At 57.9% G+C, this 24,223-nt stretch overlaps 1 protein-coding gene across 4 annotated transcripts in view; it reads right to left on the reverse strand.

Moving 5' to 3' along the window:
• Window positions 1–462: 462 nt before the first annotated feature.
• The window catches only part of NHEJ1 (non-homologous end joining factor 1), a 44,124-nt gene continuing 20,363 nt past the window's right edge, over window positions 463–24,223 (reverse strand). For 3 of the 4 annotated variants that reach the window (XM_065841180.2, XM_065841178.2, XM_065841177.2), the window contains exons 6-8: window positions 1,549–1,666; window positions 1,204–1,307; window positions 463–916 (exon numbers count right to left, since the gene is read on the reverse strand). In XM_065841180.2, the coding sequence (XP_065697252.1) occupies window positions 836–916; window positions 1,204–1,307; window positions 1,549–1,666 (303 nt within the window). In that variant the 3' untranslated portion in view covers window positions 463–835. The remainder of the gene's footprint in view (window positions 917–1,203; window positions 1,308–1,548; window positions 1,667–24,223) is intronic. The other variant, XM_065841176.2, reaches the window with a different exon arrangement.

Here is a 24,223-nt window from a genome sequence, read left to right on the forward strand (position 1 = left end):
ATGGATGCCAGAGCATGGATTAACCCCATAGCACCTGCCCACTAACCCTGGGGCAGCTGCCTGCATATGGAGGGTGGCCCTTGGCACAGCCAGGCTGTCTTTGCCAATGGGCTGCTCTGAGGACTTCTCCTGGCTCCAGGCACCAGGGAGTGGCATGTCCCCAGTCTAGGACAAGGAGAATGTGGACTCCAGGCCTCCCAGCGTGCTCTGCTCCCAGGATCTGGGAGTCCCCTTACGCACACCCCACCCTACCCCACATGCTGCTGCTCAGGGTGAGGCACAGCATGGACTAGGATCTGCTGTCCTGCCCCATGGCAATGAGCTCCTGTCACCTCCTCACCATCCAGAGCTGCCACAAGCCCCTGTGACAGCAGGACTGGCCTGAGGGGGACCTCACAGCATCAGAGGCTGTATCTCTGCCTGGACACTGTGAGCCCAGGAAGGACAGAGCAGGAGAGGGAATCTCACCCAGACACAATCCTTTATTGTAAAACCACAGGAGAGCAGCCAAAGCCCACAGCCCTGCCAGAACCCTGGCTGTCCCACACCCACCCAGTAGTATCCCTCTCTTTCCCCCCAGGTCCAGTCCTGGCTCCACCACAAGGCACCCTGGGCAAGCTCTGCACCAGGGAAGAAGTAAAAAAAGAGGTTCTCGAGACACTGTTGAAGAAAGGATACGCCCCATCTCCTTGTCTGGAGACACCTTTGAGGGGACCATGACCTGTGCAGGGTCTGCCAGGAGACGCAGGAGAGAAAGCAGAGGACGTATGGGTGCTCTGCACTGCCTCAGATGCTGGGGCAAGCACAGACCCTCAGGGTGGGTGGCAGTGACCTTTCAGCTGAAGAGTCCCTTCGCCTTCTTTGGCTTGGCCTTGGCTGCAGGGAGCCGGGGCTTCTGAGCTGGGGAGGACACTGGCTGGAAGCAAAGGGGTGGCAGTGTCAGTCCCCACCAAGGGTCATGCAGGATGGGTGCATGTGTGCAAGCCGTGACACGCCCGTCATCCCCATGGGGGAGTGCAAACCACATACGTGCGCAACCACACGCTGCCCAGCCAGGGTGCACGGGGTAGCATAGGCTAGGAACCAAGCTGGAACCCCCAGCTCATGCTAGAGTGACACAGGTCTAGGATGCAAGGAGGGAAGGGAGGTGTGGGCCCCATCCTGCCGTTGGTACAGAGAAGCTGTTTCTAGAGCTGCACTCACCATGATTCCCTCACTGGAAGATGCTGTTTCATCCTCCTGGGATGGAGGCAGCAGTTGGGGATGCCCTGTGGTTTCTCCAGTGGGTGCTGGGCCCTCAGCATCCCCTGATAACAGCAGCAAAAAATGCAATTTAGGAGTGAGATGAAGGAGCAGAGGGCATTGCCTAAAGTCACACCACGAACAGTGCCTGGGTGCAGAGCTCAGCCCATGGGTGGAAAGCAAAGAGGGAGACTGTTGCATGGGCTGAGCTGCAACCAGAGCTCCACTCCCCTTCCCCCAGGATGGGAGCTCAGACGAAGGGAGGCTAGGTGTTTCCCACACTTCCACAGCCACAGAGCTCCTCACCTGAGTGCTGCCATTTCTGAGCCTGCTTGGCCTCCTGCTGCGTCACCGCCATGTAGAGCTGTTGCAGAGCAGAGGGGAATGACTGCCCCTCTCCCACACTGCAGATCCGGGGCAGGGTCTGCAGGAGAGAGCAGAGACACTGTCACCCTGCCAGGGCATCACCTGCCAGGACATCCAGCCATGGTGCTACAGCAGGCACCAGGCAGCAGAGAAGTGGCCGTGCATTCCTCTGCTCCCCAGCTGTGCACACACACACACTCACATGCGTGTGCACACACCTGTACACCTGCTCGGCCAGCAGACTGCCTCCCCAGTCAGAGGCAGACCACAGTGGCTTGAGAATCATTCATGAAATGCTGGAGATAAGATCGCACGCGGGGCGTGGGGTGAGGCGGGGAGGGAAGGGCTGCGGCTTCCCCATGGAAGCACCACAGGGGCCGTGGCCGGCCAATAAGGACAGCCAGCTTTGGTCAGGGCCAGGACCTCAGCACAAGGTGGGGATGGGAGTCCCTGCCTGCCGCAGCTGCCTCCAGAGATGTCTAGGTGGGCAGCACAAGACATCCCCAGTGGCCCCATGGCAAGTGAGGGTGATACAACAATGAGAACAGGGACGCTCGGGTTTGCTCCCAGGCTTCCAGAGCAGTTCCTGCCTCCCTGCACACATTTTTTTCTCCATCCAGGCTCAATGCAGGGAAGCCTCTCTCTCCTCCAGGGCTGCGGGATGTGCGTTTGAGTGTGGGTATGCATGTGTGTAAGAGGGTTCTGGGCAGAGTGATCTGTGGGTGAGCATGGCTCTGTGTGAGTGTATGGCTGGTTGCATGGCAGTGGACCTCTGTGTGTGTGTGTGTGTGTGTGTGTGTCTGAAAGGTCTGTGCACTAATCTCTACTCCGCTCCATGCCCAGACAGCAGGAGAACAAAGTGTAACAGATAAGGCCGGATCCCCTCTGGGCGAAGAGAGTGGGGAGGGAATGGGGACACTCAGACCCATTCAAGGCCAGAGTCCAAAGCCTGGATCCAGCTTCCCAGTGGCAGAAAGGGCAGGCTGAGCCTCCCTCACTGCTCCCCACTGCGCCGGGGGGGCAGGGATGATGCCAGGATGGGTTGGTTGGTTCCCAGAAAGGCGCCCTCCCCGCAGGTCTCATCCCTCCTGCGGAAGCCATGGACATGAAAGGCCCCTTAGCTGTAGGACATGCATGCTACTGGGGTCTGCTCTTTGGCCAGCTTCAGTGCAGGACCTCCTGTGTCTCTGCCCACTGCCACAGGAGGGAGCGATGCTCTGGTCCCAGTGTCCTGCCAGTATCCCCAAAATTGCTGGGCAAACACACCTCGCAGTGCCTCCTTGCCTGGCCTCTGACCCATGAGCTATGTTGGCCCATCACAAGGTGCCAGGGAGGAGGAGGGATGCTGAGCACCTCAGACACCCTCTTGCTCTTGCCCTGGACGTCTCAGCACCATGGGCCCAAGCTTCCACTCAAGGTTGCAAAAGCAGCATCTGAGGCCAGGAAGGCAACTGTACTTCAAAGGCAGCAGAGGGGCTGGCAATGAGTGTCCAACACAGCCCAGATCAAAGGCACAAGCTGGAGTCGTAATTTAGAGTAAAACAAACAGCAGCTCCCAGGAAAGCTCAGAACGGCAGTGGAGTGGGCAAAGTGTACTAGGTAGCACTGTGCGGGTCAATGCCCTGGGAGGGCAGGAGAGTCCCCTGCAGAGCCACCCAGACCTGGGTGCCACTATCCTGCTGCCCATCCCCTCTCACCACCACTGAGGGGTCCCCAAGGAGCACAAAGGCAGTGGGGCAGGCTGTGCACCCAGGCACAGGGTGCTGAACACCTCCCTCTGCTCCAACCCAGCTGGGACACAGGCTGTGGTGCAGGATGGCACCTGGAACATGTCCCAAGCCCCAGTGCTGCCCAGGCTGCTCCTCTTCCCAGCATCCAAGTGAAGATCAGGGTAGAGCAGCTGCTCTCTTGGTGCTCACCCCAGGTGTCTGGAGCCAGCACCACGTCCACATGGTGTCGCTGGGAATAGAGCAATGCTGTGGAGTTCCACACTTTCAACCACCTGGTGTCCCTGAGACCAGCACAAAGGCACCTGCTGGGATGGCACCCTGGGAAGGCACTGGGAGAAGGATGCCCAGTGCCACCAGCCCCTTGGGAAGGGGTGGGCATCTGGGGTGGCATAGGGGTCTGCAGGTGCAGGGCACCTACTGCCCAGGCCTCTGAGAAGGGCCTAGCTCTGGCAACCCCAGGGTAGAATTTGGGAGTCACCAGCTGCCTCCTGATGCCACCCTTTCCAGAGCCTCCAGCCCACGGACTCAGAGCCATCGGGCCACCAGAGCTGGCCCGCACTGGGATGGGAGGACCGTGCTCCACAGGCCACGAGGGAAATGGGTTTATAGCGTTTCCCTGCAGAGCCATGACTCAGCAGGGAGCAGAACATGCTGTGCCAGCCACTGGCCACCTGATGGCCCCGGAGGCTGCGAGGGACAAGGAGGTGTCCCCAGAAGAGGCTGGGTGGGGGGCAAGCCCTGGACACTGGTAACTTACCCTCCCTCCTTGCCTCATGACCCTAGCGCATCCCTGAACCGAATCCTACTGCAGACAACTTGTTGTCCCCACTGCGACGTCAGCCCTGGCCTCCAGTGGCTTGTTTTTCTCTGATTACCCATCTCTGGGATAACCATGACGCCCAAAGTTAGGGGAGCAGCACGAGCAGTGAGCTGGCATCCGAGGGAGTGCTGGCCGGGTTGTCCCACAGGGCTCACTGGGCACTGGGGAGTCATGCCCAGGGAGCTGGCACGGCTTGCCCCGCGTGTTATGACTACCTGGCCACAAGGCCAAACAGGATGCCCCGGTATCAGGAGAGACTCAAGGCTGTGGCAGCAGCACGGGAGGCTCTGCAGCACACTCTGAACTGTGATTAGCCTGGCTGGGGGGGCTGCCCGGTGGAAGTGGGCAGGCGCCTGACCTCGTGCCAGGAGCAAGCCATGCTCACCGGCAGCTCCACAGTGGTAGAGGCAGGTCCCAAAGTCTGCATCCTCACTCAGTGTTCCCCATCCCAGAGGGCTCTGCTATGGGGCTGTACTCAGCACGGGGGTGCAGCAGGGCCAGCGGTGGGCAGGGTATAGCATCCATCTCTCAGGCATCCCACCTTCACCCACCCCTACCCAAAATCCCTTCTCAAGCGACCATAAGAGATGGCGACTTGGATGTCCCCTTGATAGCGTGAGCCAGTGGGGCACATCACCCAGCCTGGCACCATGCCACTGACACAGAAGTATCACCTTTCCCTAGCCCTGGTCCACAGTGTAGGGGCTGCAGGCAGGCTGGATCGTGCAGGGCCGCCGCACTGGTGCCAAGCACCAGAGTCTAAATCGGTCGTGCTCAAAGCTGGGGACTGACCCTTTCATTATCACACCAGACGTTCAAAGTGGTTACCAACATTCTGCACTACAAACCCCACATTCCTATTTTTTAATATATTTTTAACTGGAAAACAGAGTGAACGGGGCCCATTTAGAAATTACAGCCTGGCTGCTGTGGCTTGTATGTCAGATCTGCCCACATTCCCGTGGCCAGCCTCAGCACATGCTCCACAGGGGCACACTTAATAATTCCTGCTGGGGCCGGGAGCCAAGGGGTGTGGGCCAGGGGGTGCATGGCTTCCCTGGGCTCCATCTGCCAGCAGGCTCCACAAAAGCGGCGTGGTGGAGCAGCAGCCCAGGAACGGTGCACTGGCTCTCCAGCGATGGGCACAGCTGCTTCTGCTCTGGCATGGGTGAAGCCTGGAGATGCCACAGGCAGCCCATAGTAGGCAGGGGAATGGCTCCATGGCCAGGGCGTTCCCATGCCCTGTGGCCAGGCTGCCCTCAGCGCTCTCGCCTGCCATGAGCTTTGTGTGTGCTTCTGGGAACAGGGCTGGTATAGCTCGCTGGATGCACGCTGAGCACCTCTGCCCATGGTTGTGCCAGCATCTGTCAGGCTGGGGAGGGATCCACCCGGGGATCCAGGTAGATGTGGTGGCTGCTCACCCAGCCTCTGTCAACAATGCTGGACCAAGGGATCTCAGCAGGATCTGCCTGTGGGAGGACAGAGATGAAGGGGGATGAATTTTCTCTCTGAGATGGGGTCAAGGACAGGCAAAGGGGCAGATCATCCCTATGAGATGGAGCAGGAGATACCTACCTGGCCTCCCACCCCCATCTCCTTGGTGGGGCAGTTATCTTTTCCTTTGGGGCAGAGCCATCCCCAAGCACCCCAAGCTGCCTCAAAGCCCCCCAGATGCCCCATACTGAATGCTGTTGCCCTTTCCCAGCTTCTCCAGCCCTTGGAACTGCTCGCACACAGACACTTCAGCTTGCAGCAGTCCCTGGGGCACTGTGCACCCCAGCAGCAAAAAGCTAAGGGATCTGTCCTGAGCTCACACTGTCCCAAACACCCTGTGCCAGGCCTGTCCCTGGGGACATTCAGCAGCAGCAAGTAGGAGAGCTGCCGATGCTGCCAGCCCGCCTGTGGAGCAGGCAGGGGCAGGATGGCCAGGGCTTCCCAGGCAGGGAGCCAGGCCCAGAACAGCTGGCAGGAAGTGGCGGTGCCGGCAGGGGAAGGCAGCCGGAGAGCTGCCGAGGGGTGAAGGGGTCACCCCGGGGAAGAGCGGGCGGTGAGACCGGGGCGGCCGAGCATCCTAAGCCAGACCCAGCCTGGCCAGGCCCAGTACTCCTCCCAGTGCTGCTCCAGCCCTGCTGTGGGCAATGTTTTCCTTTCCCCCTGACTTGCGAGGCCTTTCCAGTGAGCAAATGTCAGGTACATAAAGAGCAGCACTGTGAGCGGAAGATGGAGCAAGAATGCCTGCCCGCGTCCCTCCGTAAGTGCTGTCTCACACTTCATCAAGGCAGCCTTTGCAAGCCAGGCACCCGCTTAACAACCAGCAGTCTATGCTGGCCGGTGACCGCAGCAGCCCCGCCGCTCAATACCCTTTTCTTTTCTCCTTGTGCTGTTTTCATGGCTTGGGTTACAGCTTTTCTCACAGACACTGAGCGTAGGGGCGCGGTGGCAGCGGGGACTCTGCATTGTGCCACTGCTGCGCTGGGGTGGATGCAGGTCAACCCCCGAGCAGGGATGCTGGGGGGGTCCTGCCCCTGCCCTGCCTACCTGCTGCTGCTTCCAGAGGAAAAACCCAGGGAAAGGAGGGTTGGCAGCAGCACAGAGGCAGGGCAGGAGGTTGCAGCATCTCCTCCCCAGCCATACTAGGACCAGCCTACCAGCAGCAGCCTGGGGCATGGCACAGGGCTGGTGGAGGGCGAGGAGTTCCAGCCCTCAGCGGGCACAGCCATGCCTGGAGAGAGGCCATCCCTCCACCCTGCCCAGCAAACCCACGGGCATCTGAGACCTCCTGCTGCCCAAGTGCCAACAAACTCCCTGGAAGTGTGGGGTCCAGTGGAGCAGCCCTTGCTTCAGACACAACAGGAGGGCCTTCAGGGTGCCTAGCACTGGATGCCACTTTGGCAAGGGAACTGAGCAAGGAGGATACCCTGAAGAGCAGCAGGCCCCAGCGTGCCAGGACTCGTGAGGACTTGCTGCTGGCTTCCAGGAAGGCAGAGCCACAAGTTGATGGCACCTACAGGCATCACCTCTGCCAACCTAGCCCACCACTGACACAGGATGCCTTCTCCAGGGGCCAAGTGCAGGCAGGGGAGGGTTTGGACAAGCCCAGGAGCAGAAGACATGGCGACCTGGTGACCAGGGTCCCTCCTGTCCCACAAACACAGACCAGAGACCCCTCTTCTCTGCAAGGAGGCTGGGTGGCTCACATTGCCTTGTTATTGTAGGGTGGCTCAGTGAATATGGACATAACACCCAGACTTATTATTGCAGGGTTCCTCCGCAAAGCATGCCAGCTCATGCGGGTTTATTATTGTCTGTCCAGGAAAGCTGGACACATCGTGCTGGTTTGTTATTGTAGGGTTGCTCAGGAAGGCCAGCCAGCTCATCCCAGCTTGTTATTATTGCACAGGGCTCATGGGGGGCTGGCCAGGAAACTTCCTGCAAAGTGGGGTGACGGAAAGGGAGCCACACCTGGTGAATCAGAAGGATGCTGTGCAGTGATAAGGGACAGTGAGGGCTGGGATCCGGCACCCCGGCTCCACCCAGTGAGGACAGGCCACTCATTCATGGGCACAAACACTCTTGGCTCCCTTGGAACCCAGGGTGCAGTGGGGCTGGCAGAGCACAGAACACGGGTCTGGGCTGGGAACTGGCAGAGCAGCCCCTAGACCCTTGAGAAGAAAAATCTGGGTGTGAGAAGGGGAGACGCATGGGGATGCTGCACCCAGCATGTCCCTAAACCCAGCACGCAAGGGATTAGCTGAGCTAGCAGGGCTTGGAGAGGAAGCTGGGGCTGAGCCAGGCAGGATTAGGGGCTTTGGGGAGAATCTGGGTGTGTTCAGAAGTGGGCTGAGCAGAAGGCAGCAGCCACTACACCGCGACAGCTTGGCAGTTCCGCCCAAGCATGCGTGCAGCTGCAGGGGGAGCCCCGGGGGACACTGCCCCATCGTCACCTGAAACTGCAGCAGGAAGCATTTCTATATGGGGCAAGGGGGCAGCAGGGCTTACCCAGGGCTGGCCCAGGCAGCTCCCCAGGCACACAGCCCCAGCAAGGCTGGGTCCGACATGCCCCAGTGGCCCTCGCACCGCTGCTGGCATAGCTACTGAGTCACCGTCACTTCCCTTTGCTCTGTGACAGCACATGTTTCCCAGCCCCAGCAGCTTGCTGGTGTCTGATGGGCAGTGTCCAGATGTGCCAGGTGCCCAGGTGTCCCCCAGGCAGTGCTGGGTGCCCAGGTGTCCTGCAGGCAATGCCCAGCTGTGCCGGGTGCCCAGGTGTCCCCTGGGCAATGCCCAGCTGTGCCAAGTGCCCAGGTGTCCCCAGGCAGTGCTCAGCTGCTCCGATGTTGCTCAGCTGCTCAGATGTTGGTTCCCAGCCAGGCAGCAGGATTTAGTGTCAGGCGACCTCTCCACAGGCAACAGCCGCAGCAGGAGGCGAGGCTGCCCTGTGAGCACACAGCCCCTTCATTCATAGCAAAAAATAGCCCCCCGGGGTGTGGTCCAGCCTGGAAAAGCCCCCTCCAGCCCTTGCCAGTCCATGTTTATTCAGCACAGGGAGGGGGGACGCGCTGCCTTCCCCCTGCCCATCATCCCTGCGCACAACCTCCCCGCCAGAGCGGTCGCTCTTGGACGTGGTTCCCTGGATCCCCCCCAGCCAAAACACACAGGCTGGGGGGGGGGGGATGGCAAACCCCTAAAAAGCACTGGGTTTGTCTCTGGGAGGAGCAGCCCCCAGTGATGTCATGAGAGTTTGCAAGTGGCCACATGAAAGGGACTCACTGCCCAGGAAATCCACTGGCCTGTACTCTGCCAGACAAGCCAGTGATTCTTCAGTGGGCTGGGAAGGAAACCTCAGGGAGCCCAAGCCAAGCCTGGCCTTTTCCCGGGGACTACCTCCAGCCCCACAGACTCAAGGGTCCCCAGCTCTGCTCTGCACTCCCCCTGTATCCCAGTCTCTGCACTGACAGTTCACAGCAGCCCAGTCCCTGCCCCCAGATCGGTACCACTGGGTACCAATCCCTGCCCTGAGGTCCCCAGGGCACCAAGCCTCATCCTGTGGTCTTCTAGTATCCTAATCCCTGATCTGCAGCCTCCAGAGTCCTGATCCCTGCCCCACAGACCCCAGACCTGTTCACTGGCCTGGGGGGAAGAACCCCCATTTACATGGTGATCCATCAGGCTGGGAGTGGCAGGTGATTTAGGGTCAGGTGGTGCTTCTGACAACAGGGATGCAGCAGGGCAGGGGATTCTCTTTTGTGAGAGATCATGCAGGGGACAGCTGGGAACATACAGACACAGTCCCCCCAGCCCCCTTCCCAGGAGCTGGCTGGGATCTTGCCCTGCACCTGCAGGCACTGCAGACATGGACTCTGAAACCGAATCTGCTGCCCAAGGTCTCCCCGCCCCATTTCCCACGAGCACAGGACACAGCGGCTGGAGCGATGGGGAGGCTCTGCTCTCTCCTCTCCATGCAGGAAACACCCCTGGGCTCCCATCCGAGCCCAGAATCCCAGCTCTGCACCCCACCATACACATCCCAGCCCCACCACGGATCCCGCAGGGCTGTTTGGGGCCAGCTGAGCAGTGACAAAAGATCCTGTGACTGGTACCCCACTGCCCTCAGCAGAGAGAGGCTCTTTGCAAAAGGGCTAGCTCCGAGCAGACTACAGCCTGGGCCAGCTAGGATGTGTGGTATTGCCATCCTGCTGGTACCCAAATCTGTCCATGACAGCGCTGGGCTCACAGATGGGACAGGGCCAGTGGGCAGGAGATAGGAGTCCCCAGGGTCAGAACAAAGTTTGCAGGGTGTTCCCTCTCCCAGAAGGGCCTGGGATGGCACGTTTGCTCCCACTGTCCCTGTCCCATCAAAGAGAGGGGACTCATTCTCTGTGACTGTCAACCAGGAACCTTTCACCAGAGCTAAAAATGCTCTCTCAGAAGGAAAACAAATAAAAACACAAAACAAAACAGAGAGGTGAAAAATTCCTTGACATTTCTCTCATGCAAGTACCCAGGGCCGGCAGAGAGGCAAAAGCCCCCAGAGTTTGTCAAGCAAACACTTTCACACCCTCGGCCGCGCTCAGCACACTGCCACTGGAATGCCAAATATATATTTAAGCCCTGCTCATCAAAGGAGTCTGTTCGGAGTCGGTCTTGGGCAACATGCATGTGGGTTTGGCCAGAAGCAAAAACCAGAGACGCTGAGAACATTTCTTGGGGATGGGAGACAGCTTGTGCACACATACACGCGCGCGCGTGTGTGAGATAAATGCAAACGTTCAAGGTCGTGTGGCTGTAAGGTCACGGGCTGGGCACGAGATACCTGCCCGCTGCGGCACTCACCCTTATCAGCTCCTGTCGCACCACGGGGTGGGGATGTTTAGGCTGGAAGGAGGCCAGCAGCCATTCTGCATTCCAGCACACTATCAACTTTGTCAAAACTAAATGAGCTCAGCCAACAAAGCTGGGGTCTGGGGCGATGAGCAGGAAGTGACGCTCTGGGAGAGTACAAGCTTGTGGGGACACAGATGGTTTGCCAGGACTGTGCACACTGCGAGGAGGTGATGGAAATCCTCAGCCCTGGCACAGCACCATGCAATAGGGAGGCGCAGGTAAGGCACTCCTGCAAGTCTGGAGCTGGTGCTTGCCAGGGAGCCACAACATCCTGGGTCGCTGCATGGCTCCTGCTCTGCCTGCCCCTGGCACTGCAGCACCAGGTGCCAGCCTCAGCCTCCCGACAAGGCACTGCTGCTCATCTGCTGCCAAACCACCCCCAGCCACTTGCTCAGTGGAGCAGAAGGCAGGGGGATGCTGTCTGCATCCACCCCACACTGTGCTGCCGCACAGCTTTGCTGGAACAAGATGTCTGGGCACTGCATGGAGTACTTTGGGAGGGAGGCTGCAGGCAGCAAACAGTTGAGGCCTTCTGTAAGGACCGGTCCTGTTCCTCAGCTTCCTCCTTTGGGAGCATTCCCTTGGCTTTCTGCAGATGGCCCAAGGACCTATGCCCATCTCATGGACCACCTTAGAGCCAGAGAGATGGGGGAGTCTCTGCCTTTCTCTGCTTCTGCATGCTCCCAAGCCACGGCAGTGCCATGGGGTTTGCACAGCCCTGGTGCTGGCTGTAGAGCTGGGATGCTCCTGCTCCATCTGTGGTGGGAGGTCTGGGAGCTGTCACACAGAGTCTGGAGGGCAGGGCAGGAGCTCCATCTCCACAGATGATGGGCTGAGCTTTCCCCTCTCTATCATTGCTCCAGCCAGGAGCAAAGACACCAGAGCCACTCTGGTTACAGCAGGGGCAATCCCCACACTGGCAGGGCCTGACCCTGTGCAGCCATGTCCCCCAGACCGGGTTCATCTCCAGGTGAGGGGAGGGATAGCTGGATGGTGGGTTGGATTTCAGGCACCTGCTGCTAATAAAACACTCTGTCAGGGCACTTTCACTCTCTCAGTCCTTGGATAGAGGGATGAGGTCCCTGCAGTGCTGCCTGGGGGGACACAGAGGGCTGGGGAAGTCAGGAACTGTGTCCCTGTCCCTGCCCCATGCTGTGCCCCTCTGCCCAGGCAAGGGGACCTCCCCTTGCTGCTCCTGCCCCATCCATCTCTGCCCAGCCAGGTTCAGCAATCCCAAGTTGATCCGTGTTTTCAAGGGTAGGGATCCCAGTCCACCAGGAACGTGATGCTCCCTACAACACCACTCTCCCACGGGTGATGAGGAGCAGAGACCTCCCCCAGCTCTGGCAACTGCTGCTTTTTCCAAACCCCTGCCCACTCATCATGCCAATCTCTCCATTCAGGCTTGCCTTGCTCCAAAAGGTTCACCCACCACTTGCCATGTCCAGACAGCAAAACCATGCCCTTTGGCTAAATACAGGGTTTTTTTAAAGCCTCACCATTTTAATCCCTATTTTTCTAGGTATTTTCTTCCATACTGCACTGTCATCAGCAGCAATGGAAAACAAGGAACCCAGGGCGCCTGCTGGTACCTCCCCTGTGCTCATGCCAAACGTCATCTGTCTGAAGTCACTCTCTCCTGGATCACCATCACCTTCCAGTCTAAAAGTTGGTTTATCATTAACCCTATCCATAATAACATGCTTCAACATATTGTCTCCTATATGGTGCCAGGCTCGAAAATCCTTCTCCATAACTGAAACCTCTGCATCCCCATGGCCTTGTTCTTTGCCAGCCTTAAAGACATCAGAGGGCTCGGCAAGCTGGACAGTGCTCACTCCTGTCCCTGCTCCCCCTTTCCAGACCCCAGCCTTTGGTGGGGCTGCTGCCTGGCTTGGGGCCCCAGTTTCCAGAGTTGCTGGGGCACCATGCAGGAGGACCTTCTGCCTCCCCAGACAGGTTTTTCTACAGCCTCGGGGGAATGGGTGATCTCTACAGCTCCCCCACACTGCTATCGGCTGCCATCATCGGCTGCTGTCACCAGCAGACACAACAGTGACACTCAGGGAGCTGTTTCTTTGCTCCCCACAAACCCACATCCTCCAGCGGACCCCAAAGAGGAGCCGAGGCTGGGAGAGAACCTCTCCAAACTCATGGACACTCAAAGGTATCTCCCAAAGTAAACATCAGAGCCAAGGCTCCTCCTCGCCCTGCCCCAGGCTGGCTCCTGGAGCTGGTACCCACAGCCCACTGCCTCCTGTCAGGCTGCACATCTGCAGCCTCCACCCGTACAGGAGAGCAGGAATCAATTACAAGGCTGACAGTGGTGGGGCTGCCCCAGGGCTGGCGAGCAGCACTGGCTTCAGCAGCCGTGGAGCACGTGGCACAGCACCGGTGGCAGCCTGCGGCCGGCCCTTCGCCAGGGCTGAGCACAGATGTGCCACTGCCTCATGGGGAAGAGGCAGTGGAACCACTTGAAAGCCATGGGATGAAAGCGCTGGTAAACCAGGGCCACTCCTATGCTCTTCTGGCTCCCTGCAGAATTTATAGTACTCTTGATGCCCACCCTGGGGGAGTTCAATCCCTGAGGTGCAGACTTCTGCCAAGCCAGCTCCCTTCTCTGCTGTGCAGCTCCCTGGACACCCAGTAAGGTCTGCAAAAGGTTCTCGACCCACCTGATAGCTAAGATGCTCCAGGGTGGGCTGTCCTGGCTGGGTCTAGGAGCCAGCCAGCCACAGGGGTTCAGAGCACAGCCACATCAGCCTGCACTGGAGAGACCAGCCTGCACACAGCACCTTTGGACAACGAGGATGCACAACAGGAACATATGGACAAGCCCCAACACACTGGTCTGGAGACAAGGAAAGACCCAGCCAAAGCATGGTCACTCTTTGGAGCCCACCGTCAGTAAGCCCAGGTGGCTGTATCTGGGTTGGAGAGAGATGTCCCTGCTCCCTCCAGCTGCAAAGGGAGGGTTGAGTGGGAAGGCTGTGGGGATGCTCCCCTCAAGCTTGTACTCTGATTTCCTTCTTGCTTGGGAGAGTGTCAGGCCTTAGCCCTGTGTCCCAGCACCTCTTGGGCATTTGTGGGGGCCTCTTGAGTCACCATAGGCAGAGGAGAGCTGAGCTTGCCCTGCTGAAACATGATTCTGCCAACCCACACCTCGCAGGGGCAGCCAGAGGGCTTCAGGGAAGGCAGACAACGAGGCAGAGCAGCAGTGCCATGCCTTCAGCATCTCCCAAAGCACTGGTCCTACATCCTCTCCTCCTGCCAAGCAGCACACCCGGGCATGGCTCTGTGCCCATCCCTGGCTCTGCTGGCTGCGGCACAGCAAGAGTAAACTGGATGTGGCTGGCGTGTCACAGCTGTCAGAGACCACTGGGCAGGGGACAAGGCAGACCCCTGTGGTGGTCTCTGCAGCACAGACACCCACTGCTTGCAGCTCTGTGGGGCAGGACAACCACAGCAGTGGTAGTGGCAGCTAGGGGATGAGCCAGGCAAACACCAGATCACCATGTCACACCGTAACAGCCGGGACAAGGACCCAGGCACCTGGGGGAGCAAACTTGGCTGTCTGCCCCATACACAGTGCACGTTTCACCGCCCTCCTTGGCGCTGGTGTGACTGACCCTGCCCCAACACCAGTGACGGGAACAGAGCCATTCTAGACTGTCTCTTTGGCACCTGTGTGTCCCTATGTCCGGCTCTGAGCAGACCCAAGTCCTTCCTCCCCCAACCACAGAGGGAAAAGTTTCCAAATTAAAAACCTAAAACTGGCAACAAGATGCCCATGGCAGGAACCTTTTAAACTGGCGATTAAAGTTTATAAGTTAGACAGGCACTAGGAGCGAGTGGCGGAGCTGCAGGAAAAGAGACACCCCTCCTTGGGCAGCCTAACCACGGCTGTCCCCAAAGCCGCAGGACTGACGTCACGGCATGACTTCACCTCCATCACCCACCGCCTGACTGGTCCCAGCCCCATGTTTACCCCTGCCTGTCCCCTCCGCTATCCCTCACCGCCCGCTTTTCCCTCTGAAGTCAGTCAGCAGCCCCAGGGCCTGGTGAGGATGAGGAAAAGAGCAGAGAGAGAAGGAAACCAAACCTCAGTGCCCACAAGGCAGGCTGCAAAACATGGAGCCCCAGCAGCCACATTGTGGGGACAGTGGGCTCCGTCCCAGCTCTCCCACATGTTGCCAGCCATGTCCCCCTCTTCCTGCCCCCAAGCTGCTGTCCATGGGGTGGGAGACTGGGAAATCTCCATTAGCCACAGCTGTGCCTGCTGTAATTCTCCTGTTTTCCCACAGACAACACACTCTGTACCCTCAGCAAGATGGGATGGAGAAGGGTATTGGACCCAACCTGGTGTCCTGTCCTGCCCCAGGATGCTGAGATGAACTGTGGGTGCACAAGAGAACCCAGCCTCCATCTCAAAGGGTGAGATGCTGTGGGGTGGGTGAAATGCACAGCCTGTCCCCAAGGCCAGATGGGGACAAGCGGTCAGCACCAAGTGATAATGCCACTCCCCAGCAATACTTGTACTGGAAGAGCCCTGGGAAAAACACCACAGCTGTTTTTGGAGCAGTTGTGCATGAGAATGGCCAGGGGCTAGCGCTGAGCCCTCAGGGCCCTGTGCAAACCAGCGCTGATTGCTGAGATGGGCCTGAACAATGTGCTCAGCTCAGAGACATACTTTGCCAGAAAATGGGTGAGAGCCACAAAAGCCACACGAGTTCGGGAAGGGCAAGGCCGAGGGCTGCATGGCCACAGAGCTGCCTGCAGCAAGCCCTGGGCACCGGTCAGAACAGGCTGGGAAAGCCACCGTCCCCATTGACTGCTGTTTGGAGCCACAAGGCGCACATTTTGCCTGCTGTCACCTCCTGAAGAGGTCTGTGGGTTGCATTTATAGCCTTGGTCGTAGACTCTGGTCCTTGTCCTCTGGACCATGCAGTGCTGCCCCTGCATCCGGAGCATCTTCGGGAGCAGGGAGCTGCATCAACACACTCTGTGCCCCGCTGAGTCAGTACACGCACCAGAGCTGCTCACACGCCTCCCCGTGAGCATCAATAGCATCAATCAATGGGGAGGCGCACATGTGCACACACACACACACACACACAAATAGGGCAGCCTCTGCAAACAACTGCTTGTTAAGTTAAAATTAAACTCTGCACAAATATTGACCTTTGGAGGGGACACAAACTCTGCTGATATATTTACCAGCTTTATAAATGGGCCTGACCACAGTGCCCTATATGTCGAGCTGGAGAAGACGAGGCTGCGGAGGTGCCCAAACAAGGTGCATCCCTCCCTTCCTAAATGGGGCTCTCTCTAGAAAATGCTGCTGTGCCTCCTGGCTGTTCCTGACTCTCCCCAGCACTAGGCTGGCAAGAGTCCCGCTCCAGTCTGGAGGATGGTGGGCAGGAGGATGAGCTGGATCCACTTTTCTGCCCAACTCATGATTTTTTGGGGGGTGGGGGGAGGGGGCGTGGAGGGGGGCCAGCCAGGAGCTCATGGACAGCCCCGGAGGGCCCAGAGGAAGCTCTTGCCCTATATAGGCTCAGGAAATTGGTCCAGCAGAGCAGTTCCAAAGATGCCCCTCATCTTCCACCCTCCCCAGACTTCTGCACTGACCAAAGCCTCGGTATCTGGCAGGGGTACCCACTGCTGAGCCCCAGGTTCCAAATGTTTGGGCAGGCTGCTCTGTCCATGAGTCTGTCCTCCTTCTGCAGAGCGCCTGGCATAACCTGGGGGCTTCTAACCTCTCAAGGGGTACCCAGAGCTCAGAGCTTTGTCCTCTGTCTGAAGGCTTTGGGAGCTGCAGAATCATAGAATCATTCTGGTCAGAAGAGACCCTCAAGATCAAGTCCAACCATAACCTAACTCTAGCACTAAACCATGTCCCTAACACCAGCAGCCTGTAGCCAAGGGAGCAAAAAGCACCTGGCAACAGAAATGATGCGAAGAGAAGGCACAGCACTGCTCTGTGGTGGGAAGTCACAGCCTGTAAATCCCCCAGAGCTCTTAGAAGGGCCTAGCATGCCCAGCTGAGCATTCTGGGGTTGCAATGGGAAAGGGAAAATACTTAGGATAAGGTGTTTCCCCAAGGATGGCTAAACCAGCTGGGTTGTTGTGGGAGAAGAGGCAAGCTCTCTCACATCCTACATGTAGGGTAAATCATAGGTGGCAAGTTGGAGTAAAGGGTGGCTTTTGCAGGCAAAGGGTAAAAATGGGGTGGCACACCATTTCCCAATGATATTAAACTCTTCAGGGCAGTCGGGCAAACTGCTGAGTGCAACAAGTTGCTGTTGGATAACCAGGCAATGAACAAGCCAGGAAATCAGTGCTGATAATCGCAGTGCAAAGGATATAGAGAACAACCTCAGCAATGCACTGCACAGCGTAGGGGAGATGTCCCCATGTCACTGCCAGGGGAACACACCAGCCCAAGGCTCAGCAAGAGAGAAGAGGATGCTGTGCATCCCAAGGAGGACAGGATGAGGCCAGCATGCCTGAGGCTGTCACTGCCCCTCAGTCCTTGGCTGAAAAGGACAGCAGGGCCGCAGGCACAGGGTCCGTCTGTGCATGCACCAGTGGGCAGTGGTGCTCAGCATGCAAGAGGGATGATAGAGGGTGGATTTAGGAGGTGGCTGCGTGGAGCTGAGCATGCAAACTTGAGGCTATGCACAGCCAGGAGATGGGTGCAAAGCTGGTGTGCACGCAGCAGGTACAACTCCTGCACCAAGAGCGGTGTCTGCACCAGCCAGGCGGATGGAGGAAGGCTTGTGACTGCGCCGGCTGCCCAGTCCCTGGCCCCAGGGATGCAGGGAGGAGAGAGCGACACATACAGCAGGGGATGCCCAAGTTCCAGCTCTCGGAAATACTGAATAGAGTCTTATTCAGACTGATGTAAAACACTGTTAAAACACACAAAAATCCTTTGAGTAATGGGCGAGCGGGAAAGAGGCATCTATAATTAACAGTAACTGTTCGAGACGGTTGCTGCCCAGAGACGTGTACTGTGCAAAACCACTTGAAAAGGCCCCATCTGAAAGGCGAAGCCTGGGGTTTTTCAAGAAGCCCGTCATGTAACGATCCTGGCCCTTCCAAAATAATTCTGTCATATTAAAAAAAATCCCAAAACCTCAGCTTAATCGCCCTGCAGCACTGGGACTGGAGAGCTCTGAGAAGAGGGGAAGGGAAGTACAACCAGCTTCCAATTAGAGCCTCATTAGAAAGGAAAGCTGGGGAGCTATTAGAGAGCGGCCAGGCGTGAGCTGAGCAGTGCCAGCTGCCTGAAGATCCACTGTAGGAGTAGTGTCTACACCAGCCCCTTCTTCCCTGCTTCGTGGGTGCTCTGAGACCCCAAGCGTGGCAGGGTCCCAGCTGCAGGCACTCGGCCTGAGCAGATGGAGAAGAGGTTGTTGCAGTCATGTGCCTATAAACGCCCCAGAAAGACCCCACCCAACACAAGGTAGGGTTTGGGGATGCTGACAGAGCTGCAGGGATGGGAGAAGGGGGAGCTGGGGCTAGAAGGCTGCTGCAGCTGGAGAGGGGAAGTGAAAAAAGTGTCTGTGAGCATCACTGCCTTCTCCCACCCTCAGAGGCACAGAGCCAGGACCCCAACCTGGTTGTCCCCATGGCACCTGGATGGGGCTCCTGTCTGCACAGGGTCAACCCTACCAAGCCCTGGGTTGCAGCTGTGGGGGGAGAGGACAGTCCTGCTGTGTGAGCATCCATCCTCCTGCCCCACACACACCTTACCACCTTCCCTGGCACCCTGGGTCCTCATCCTGTCCCATGCAGACCAGTGTCTCCCAGTGTCCGCTGTGCCTGCAGCCCAAGGACGGCTCATGCAGTGGCTACAGCTGGTCACCAAAGCATCAGAGCTTGGATAGGCTGCCATGAGTGCCAGGGCATCATCGCCTGCAGCACAGGTTCAGCTGCAGCATCCCAGGTCGTTTACTTCATCAGCTCTGGTTTTAATTGTGCCCAGCAGCACTGCCTGCCCAGGCCAGGGCACTGGGCACCCGCTTGCCCGCCTGCAGCCCGGCTCTGTGGCCGGCTGGGCGGGAGCCACACTGCCCGGAGCAGCCTCCCCTTCTCATCCCACAGCCTGGGACCCATCCAACACAAAGTTAATTTCTAACCATGGGTAACCACCAGTGCCCGAGCTGGGATGATTTATCCCCTATCTGCCTGGGTCAGATTTATGAGCAACACATCCCCTAGGCTGCGATAAAGGCCATGTCTGTGCTTCTCCATCCCCCTTCTTCCCGTAGCCCCTCTGTCCAGACTCACTGCCTCCCCGCCCCATTTACAAGCCTTTCCCCAGTGCGGAAACCTGACAGCCCACAGAAGAACAGTAAACAGCACAGAAAATAGCACATGCTGGAGGCCAAGGAGAGATGCACCGGCTGGGGAAGCCACAAATGGTTCCTGCTTTCAGGACCTGTTGAAGAAAACAGAGTGGGATGCACCTTGGGCTCCCACCAGTCTTCAAAAGGGGAGAGGGGAGTTGTTACTAATAACTGAGCCAGGGTGCTTCTCGCATGCAGGGCTGGGTCAGATGATGCCACAGCCATGCTGGGGATGACCAAGCAGCAAGGACTGGTCCCTGTGCCGTCGGCAGTGCTGGGTGGGAGCAGGCTTTTCCTCTGCAAATGGGCATTCACACACAGGGTGGAAAATTGTTTAACTCATCAGCTCAGTGTGAGGCCAGGAGAACTGGGAACCCAAAATGGGGCCAGATGTTGCTATGTTTGTCCCAATCAAGTAGTACCAGACAGCAGATGCCAAGAGAGGGCTCATCCCTGCACCCACTTGCCCCACTCCATCCCCTCCTGCAGACAGCACTGGGCAACCAGCACCAGGGAACAATGTAATGAGGATGCCCTACATTTGCACTTCAGGCTGCTCCAGGATCTGACCATGGTGGTGATGAAGGTGTGTGTCACCTGGTTCAGTGGCTCTGTTTTAAACAAGGTCTGAGGCTTATCCCCCTGTGCTGGGAACAGGAGCAGCCACTGAGCAGTGCTGGGCATCAATTACTGCAATGCCAGCAGCTGCCACAACATGCCAAAATGTATGGAGAGCTGCATGCACCTGGATCCACTTTCTGCCCCTTCGTCATCGAGGTCCTGTCTTGCCATAACTCAGATGCTCTGTGTGCACTAGGGCAGCCTAAATGCACCAGACCCTTGTGTAGCAGTGTCATCGTGCTGCCATTCAGGATGGCATCACCCTTTGCACCACCACCGATGCACGGCCCAACAGGTGGGCGAATGAGCTGGATCCTGGCAACCTGGCCATAAAGATTGTTGTCCTGAGCTGCACTGAGCAGCCCAGCTCAAAGCAGCCCGTGCCAGTGGCAGCCAGCTGGGGAGTGAGCAAGGGACAGCAGTGACAGCCCTGGGGTTTGTAAGATGGGGCTGCAAGGATCAGGATGGACAAGGCTGCAGGCAGCATCCCAGCTCTTGGGGCAGGCACCGCCAGGCCCCCCAACCCCCTGCCCTCTGAAGCACTGATAGCGGCAGCCCCAGCAAGGGAGAGAAGAGAGCCTTGTTCTGGGGCCAAGACTAAGGCGATTCAGTGCTCTGCTCCCCTGAGGTTTCTCAGGTGAAACCTGGCTCTGTAATGGCTGTGTCTGTAAAATGTATGGAAATGCCCATAAAACCAGTATCAAATGCTATATGGATATATATGGATATATGGAGCGAACTATGAAATTAGGAGCATGCAGGGAATTGGGGCAGGACGGCTCCCTCCGAGCTGTAAAAACACACAAGTGAAAGGCAGGGGAGGCAGCAGCGCCGGGAGCCGCACAGACAGACCGGCACAGCCAGGAGCCAGGGGCAGGGCACCCCAGCTCCATGCTGCATGTCTCTGTTGAGAACTGTGCCCTTGGAAAGACACCAGGACAGAGGGACCTGTCTGTGGGGCTGCATGGGACAGACCACTGTGCAGGGCTGGGGATGCCTTGCCAGGGCTCCCCATCTGCCCAAACAATCTCTGTGGGGCTGGGTTAGGGAGGTTTGGCTGCAGGGAGACTCAACTGGTACCCCAGAACCAGAGGCAGCTTGAAGATGAGCTGCCAAAATGAGTGTGAGGCTGGAGAGAGGAGACACACAAAGCTGCAGATGGACAGCAGCCCACTGCAGTATCAATGTCCGAGAGTCACTGGGAGCCTAAAGTGAGGGATGAGTGGAGGACAGGAGAGAAGTGCAGGGACAATGGGAAAATAACCATTCTTTCCAGTTGGGAAAAAGAGTCAGCACCAGCTGAGCACAGCAGAGTAGCCAATGGCAGCCCTGGACATGCAACAACTTGTATGTCCCTCTGGGGATGCTCCATCTCTGAGGATGAGTTCCAGTGCAAGAAGACAGCACGGCACAGACTAGAGCAAGCAGCATCTATTTGTGCTACAAGGGCACACATCAAATGCAAAGCACATGTGCAACCCCAAACATGCAGCGCCCATGGGGCGGGCCCCCAGCAAGAGGGGCTCTTGAGGCAGTCTCTACTTGCCTGTTGGTCTTCACGCCCTCCTCTCCAGGGCTGGTGATGTGAGGACATGGGCAAAGGGACACGCTGAGCGGCAAGCAGAGCCTTGCTGACACCAGCATCCCATCATATTCCTGTCATCAGCCATCTGAGCCCCGGTGATCCTATGCAGCAGACTCACCTCTTCTTATAATCCCATCACTTTGAGAGCTGGGATTTTAGGAAAATCTCTAATATCAACAAGTTTTGCAGCAAGATCATAAACAAATAAGCAAACAGAGAGTCCTTGGCAAGGAGTAAGCAATAAACAATGAGGGAGGAGGTGAGCTGTGGCAGTTTGCCATCATCACTGATGATGTTTGCTCCCTGCACTGCACTGGGCAGCACCCAAGTAGTTCCAGTCTTTGTTGCCTTACCCCAGCAGGGGCTGATGAGCTGGAACCTTATACCCAGCCCTACACTGCTCCCACTGAAACCTTTCCCCTCCTTGTCAACTTCCTAAAGCAGAAAACAGGCCCAGAATCCCCAAATTTGGGGCTTAACCCCACTGATCCATCACCATGAGAGTGATGAGCTTGGAGCTATCTGTGCAGCAGGAAAACCCAGGGCAGGAACATCCCTGCTCCAAATTCACTTGGGGCTGAAGCTGTGGCGATGGGGGAAAGCTCCTTGGCCACTCCACCTGGCATCTCTCCTGTTACAACCCCTACATGGCTCCCTTCTGCACTGCTAACCAGGGCAAAAGCACAATGCTGGTTCCAGCCCCGCTGCTCAGAGCATCCCTGTCACTGGGACTGCAGACAGGGCAATGCAGAAATGCAATGCCAGGGCTGCAGAGATGCAGTGCTGGGGTTGCAGAGAAGCAGTGCTGGGGTTGCAGAGAAGCAGTGCTGGGGCTGCAGTGACACAGTGCTGGAGTTGCAGAGATGCAGGGCTGGAGCTGCGGCCCCATGCACCGCAGCAGCGGAGCTGTCAGGTGGACGCTGACTGGAGACCGGGCGCCATCTGCTGCGTCACTGTCACACACCAGTGCACGGCCTGTTCCCAGACCCGCCAGCACAGAGCCAGCAGCAGTACTCAGCCAGGTGGGTGCATGCTGCCTGCTCTGCTCGTCCCTGTCCCCTTCTACCTGCAGGTATGACAACCAGGAGAGTTCACAGCCTGGCACAGCGTGGGTGCAGTGCACGGTTTGGTGCTTCTAGGTTCCAAGAGCAGCCCACAGCATTGCATGGGGGAGTGACAGCAATGAGTTGTCCCATGGGGCTGCAGGGACAGCTTGGAGAGCTTCAGCCACCTCCCTGCGGCTCTGACACCCAGGACACCCATTTCCCAGCAGCATGGAGGTGACAAGGATGCAAATGCCTGCAGTTTGTCTCCTTTGGGCTCCAGGCTCCTGGTGCTGAGGGCTAGGGGGATTTTGGATTTTCTTACAAAATAAATCTGGGAAGCACGGCAGCTAGGTGGCTGTGCAAAGGCGACGCCATCAGCAAAACTGTCAGCGAGGGACAGAAAGGGGGCAAGGGATGGAGCATTACAAGGGACAGAGGTACCTGAGACCCTCCCAGCACTCTGCTCTGCATCACCAGGCTCAGACCCTGACAAAGAGTCTCCAGAGGCACTGGGCAGATTTGACAGGACAGGTCTAGGGAGTACCTCACCAGGCAGGGGTGCCAGGCAGGGTTAGGGCTGCAGGGGCTGGAGATCATGCAAGCCTGCAGGAGATAGCAGGGACACTAGAGGGTCCCTGTTCCCAGGCACTACACATGGGTCTGTATAGCTCCAAGCTCAACTGGGTAGCCACAAAGTGGGGCAGCACCCAGGGAGAGGCAGTCCCCAGCTCCCCATGGCAGAAGCACCCCAAAGCTCAGCTTCTGCCAGCACCCAGGGCCATCATTCCCAGCACCACATACTCAGCTCCAGCTGGTGGCAGGTTGGCACCTCCAGCTCTGCATGGTGCCACCATCCTGGGCACTACACTGCCAAGCAGGTGAAAATCAAAAGGCAGGGACCATGCAGTCAAGGGATACAATATGAATATATATGAGGCTGAGTGGGTTCATGAATATCAACACCTGTTGTGGCTTTCAGAAACACTAACACAGTGCAAAGACCTAATACTTCTCTTGGCCATGCAAACACAGCAACATCCTTGTGTCAACCCTGCCAGGACTGTGCCAGCCATGCCCCAGCTGACAAGGCTGGGGTGGCATGCCCATCTCTAGCCTATGTCCCCAGGCTCTGTGTCCCAGCACTCCAGCAGCCCAGGACAGTGGGATGGGAGCCCTGCTCTCTCTGCAACCCTGAGGTCCTGAAACAAGGAACAAGAGCCAGGCAGGCAGGGAGGTGATGGCTCTGCAATTGTGGCACCTGCACTGGGCCAGGCATGTGTGGCTGTGGTGCCCTGTGAGCAAGCAGAGAGATGCTGTGTAGGGAGCAGGGGGATGCATGGGGCTGGCGTACCCCACAGCTGGGGAAAATTGTACTGACTGGTTCTAGCCCCTCTGGGCAAGGGGCAGTTGATGAACTGACAGAGCTGGAGGGAGGATTGCCCAGGGAGCTGGGGGTGCCTGAGCATCCTTCCAACCATGCCAGCAGTGGACTCTAGGGGAAGGAAGGGCAGGCAGGGCCACAAGAAGGCACAAGCATGGCAGGTGGGATGTGACCGCACTTGGGACACACAGCTCCTCCCTGTCCTTGGGCAGGATGAGGAGCAGCTGCTCTGGGGCTTCCTAAGGACCCCGGGCCAGAGAGCTCCCAGGCTGGTACCTGAGGAGCAGCCATGCTGAAGGCTAGGGGTATCTAGGGATGCTCGCCCAGATACATCCTCTCTCTCTCTACCCTGATATCCATCTGCATCTCCTCACACCTCCAGGACAGCACTGCTGCCTGCGGGGACACAACCAGGAAGGATTTTAGGGGTGTAAGCCCTTTGGTTTGGCATAGCATGCCACCACATCCTCCCAGCTCTGAGCCGGAGTGTGCCCTGGGCCACCAGCATCCCCTCGGTAAGGCTGGTGCAGTGGTCCCTGAGCACAGTGGTCCCTGGGTATGGTGGTCCCTGGGCACAGTGGTCCCTGGGTATGGTGGTCCTTGGGCACAGTGGTCCCTGGGTACAGCAGTCCCTGGGCACGGCGACTGGCTCCTGCACGCGGTTGGTGCAGCCTGAGGTCACACCCAGGCC

This window comes from Patagioenas fasciata, chromosome 7, assembly GCF_037038585.1.
Source record: "Patagioenas fasciata isolate bPatFas1 chromosome 7, bPatFas1.hap1, whole genome shotgun sequence".
In the NCBI taxonomy this organism is placed as follows: domain Eukaryota; kingdom Metazoa; phylum Chordata; class Aves; order Columbiformes; family Columbidae; genus Patagioenas; species Patagioenas fasciata.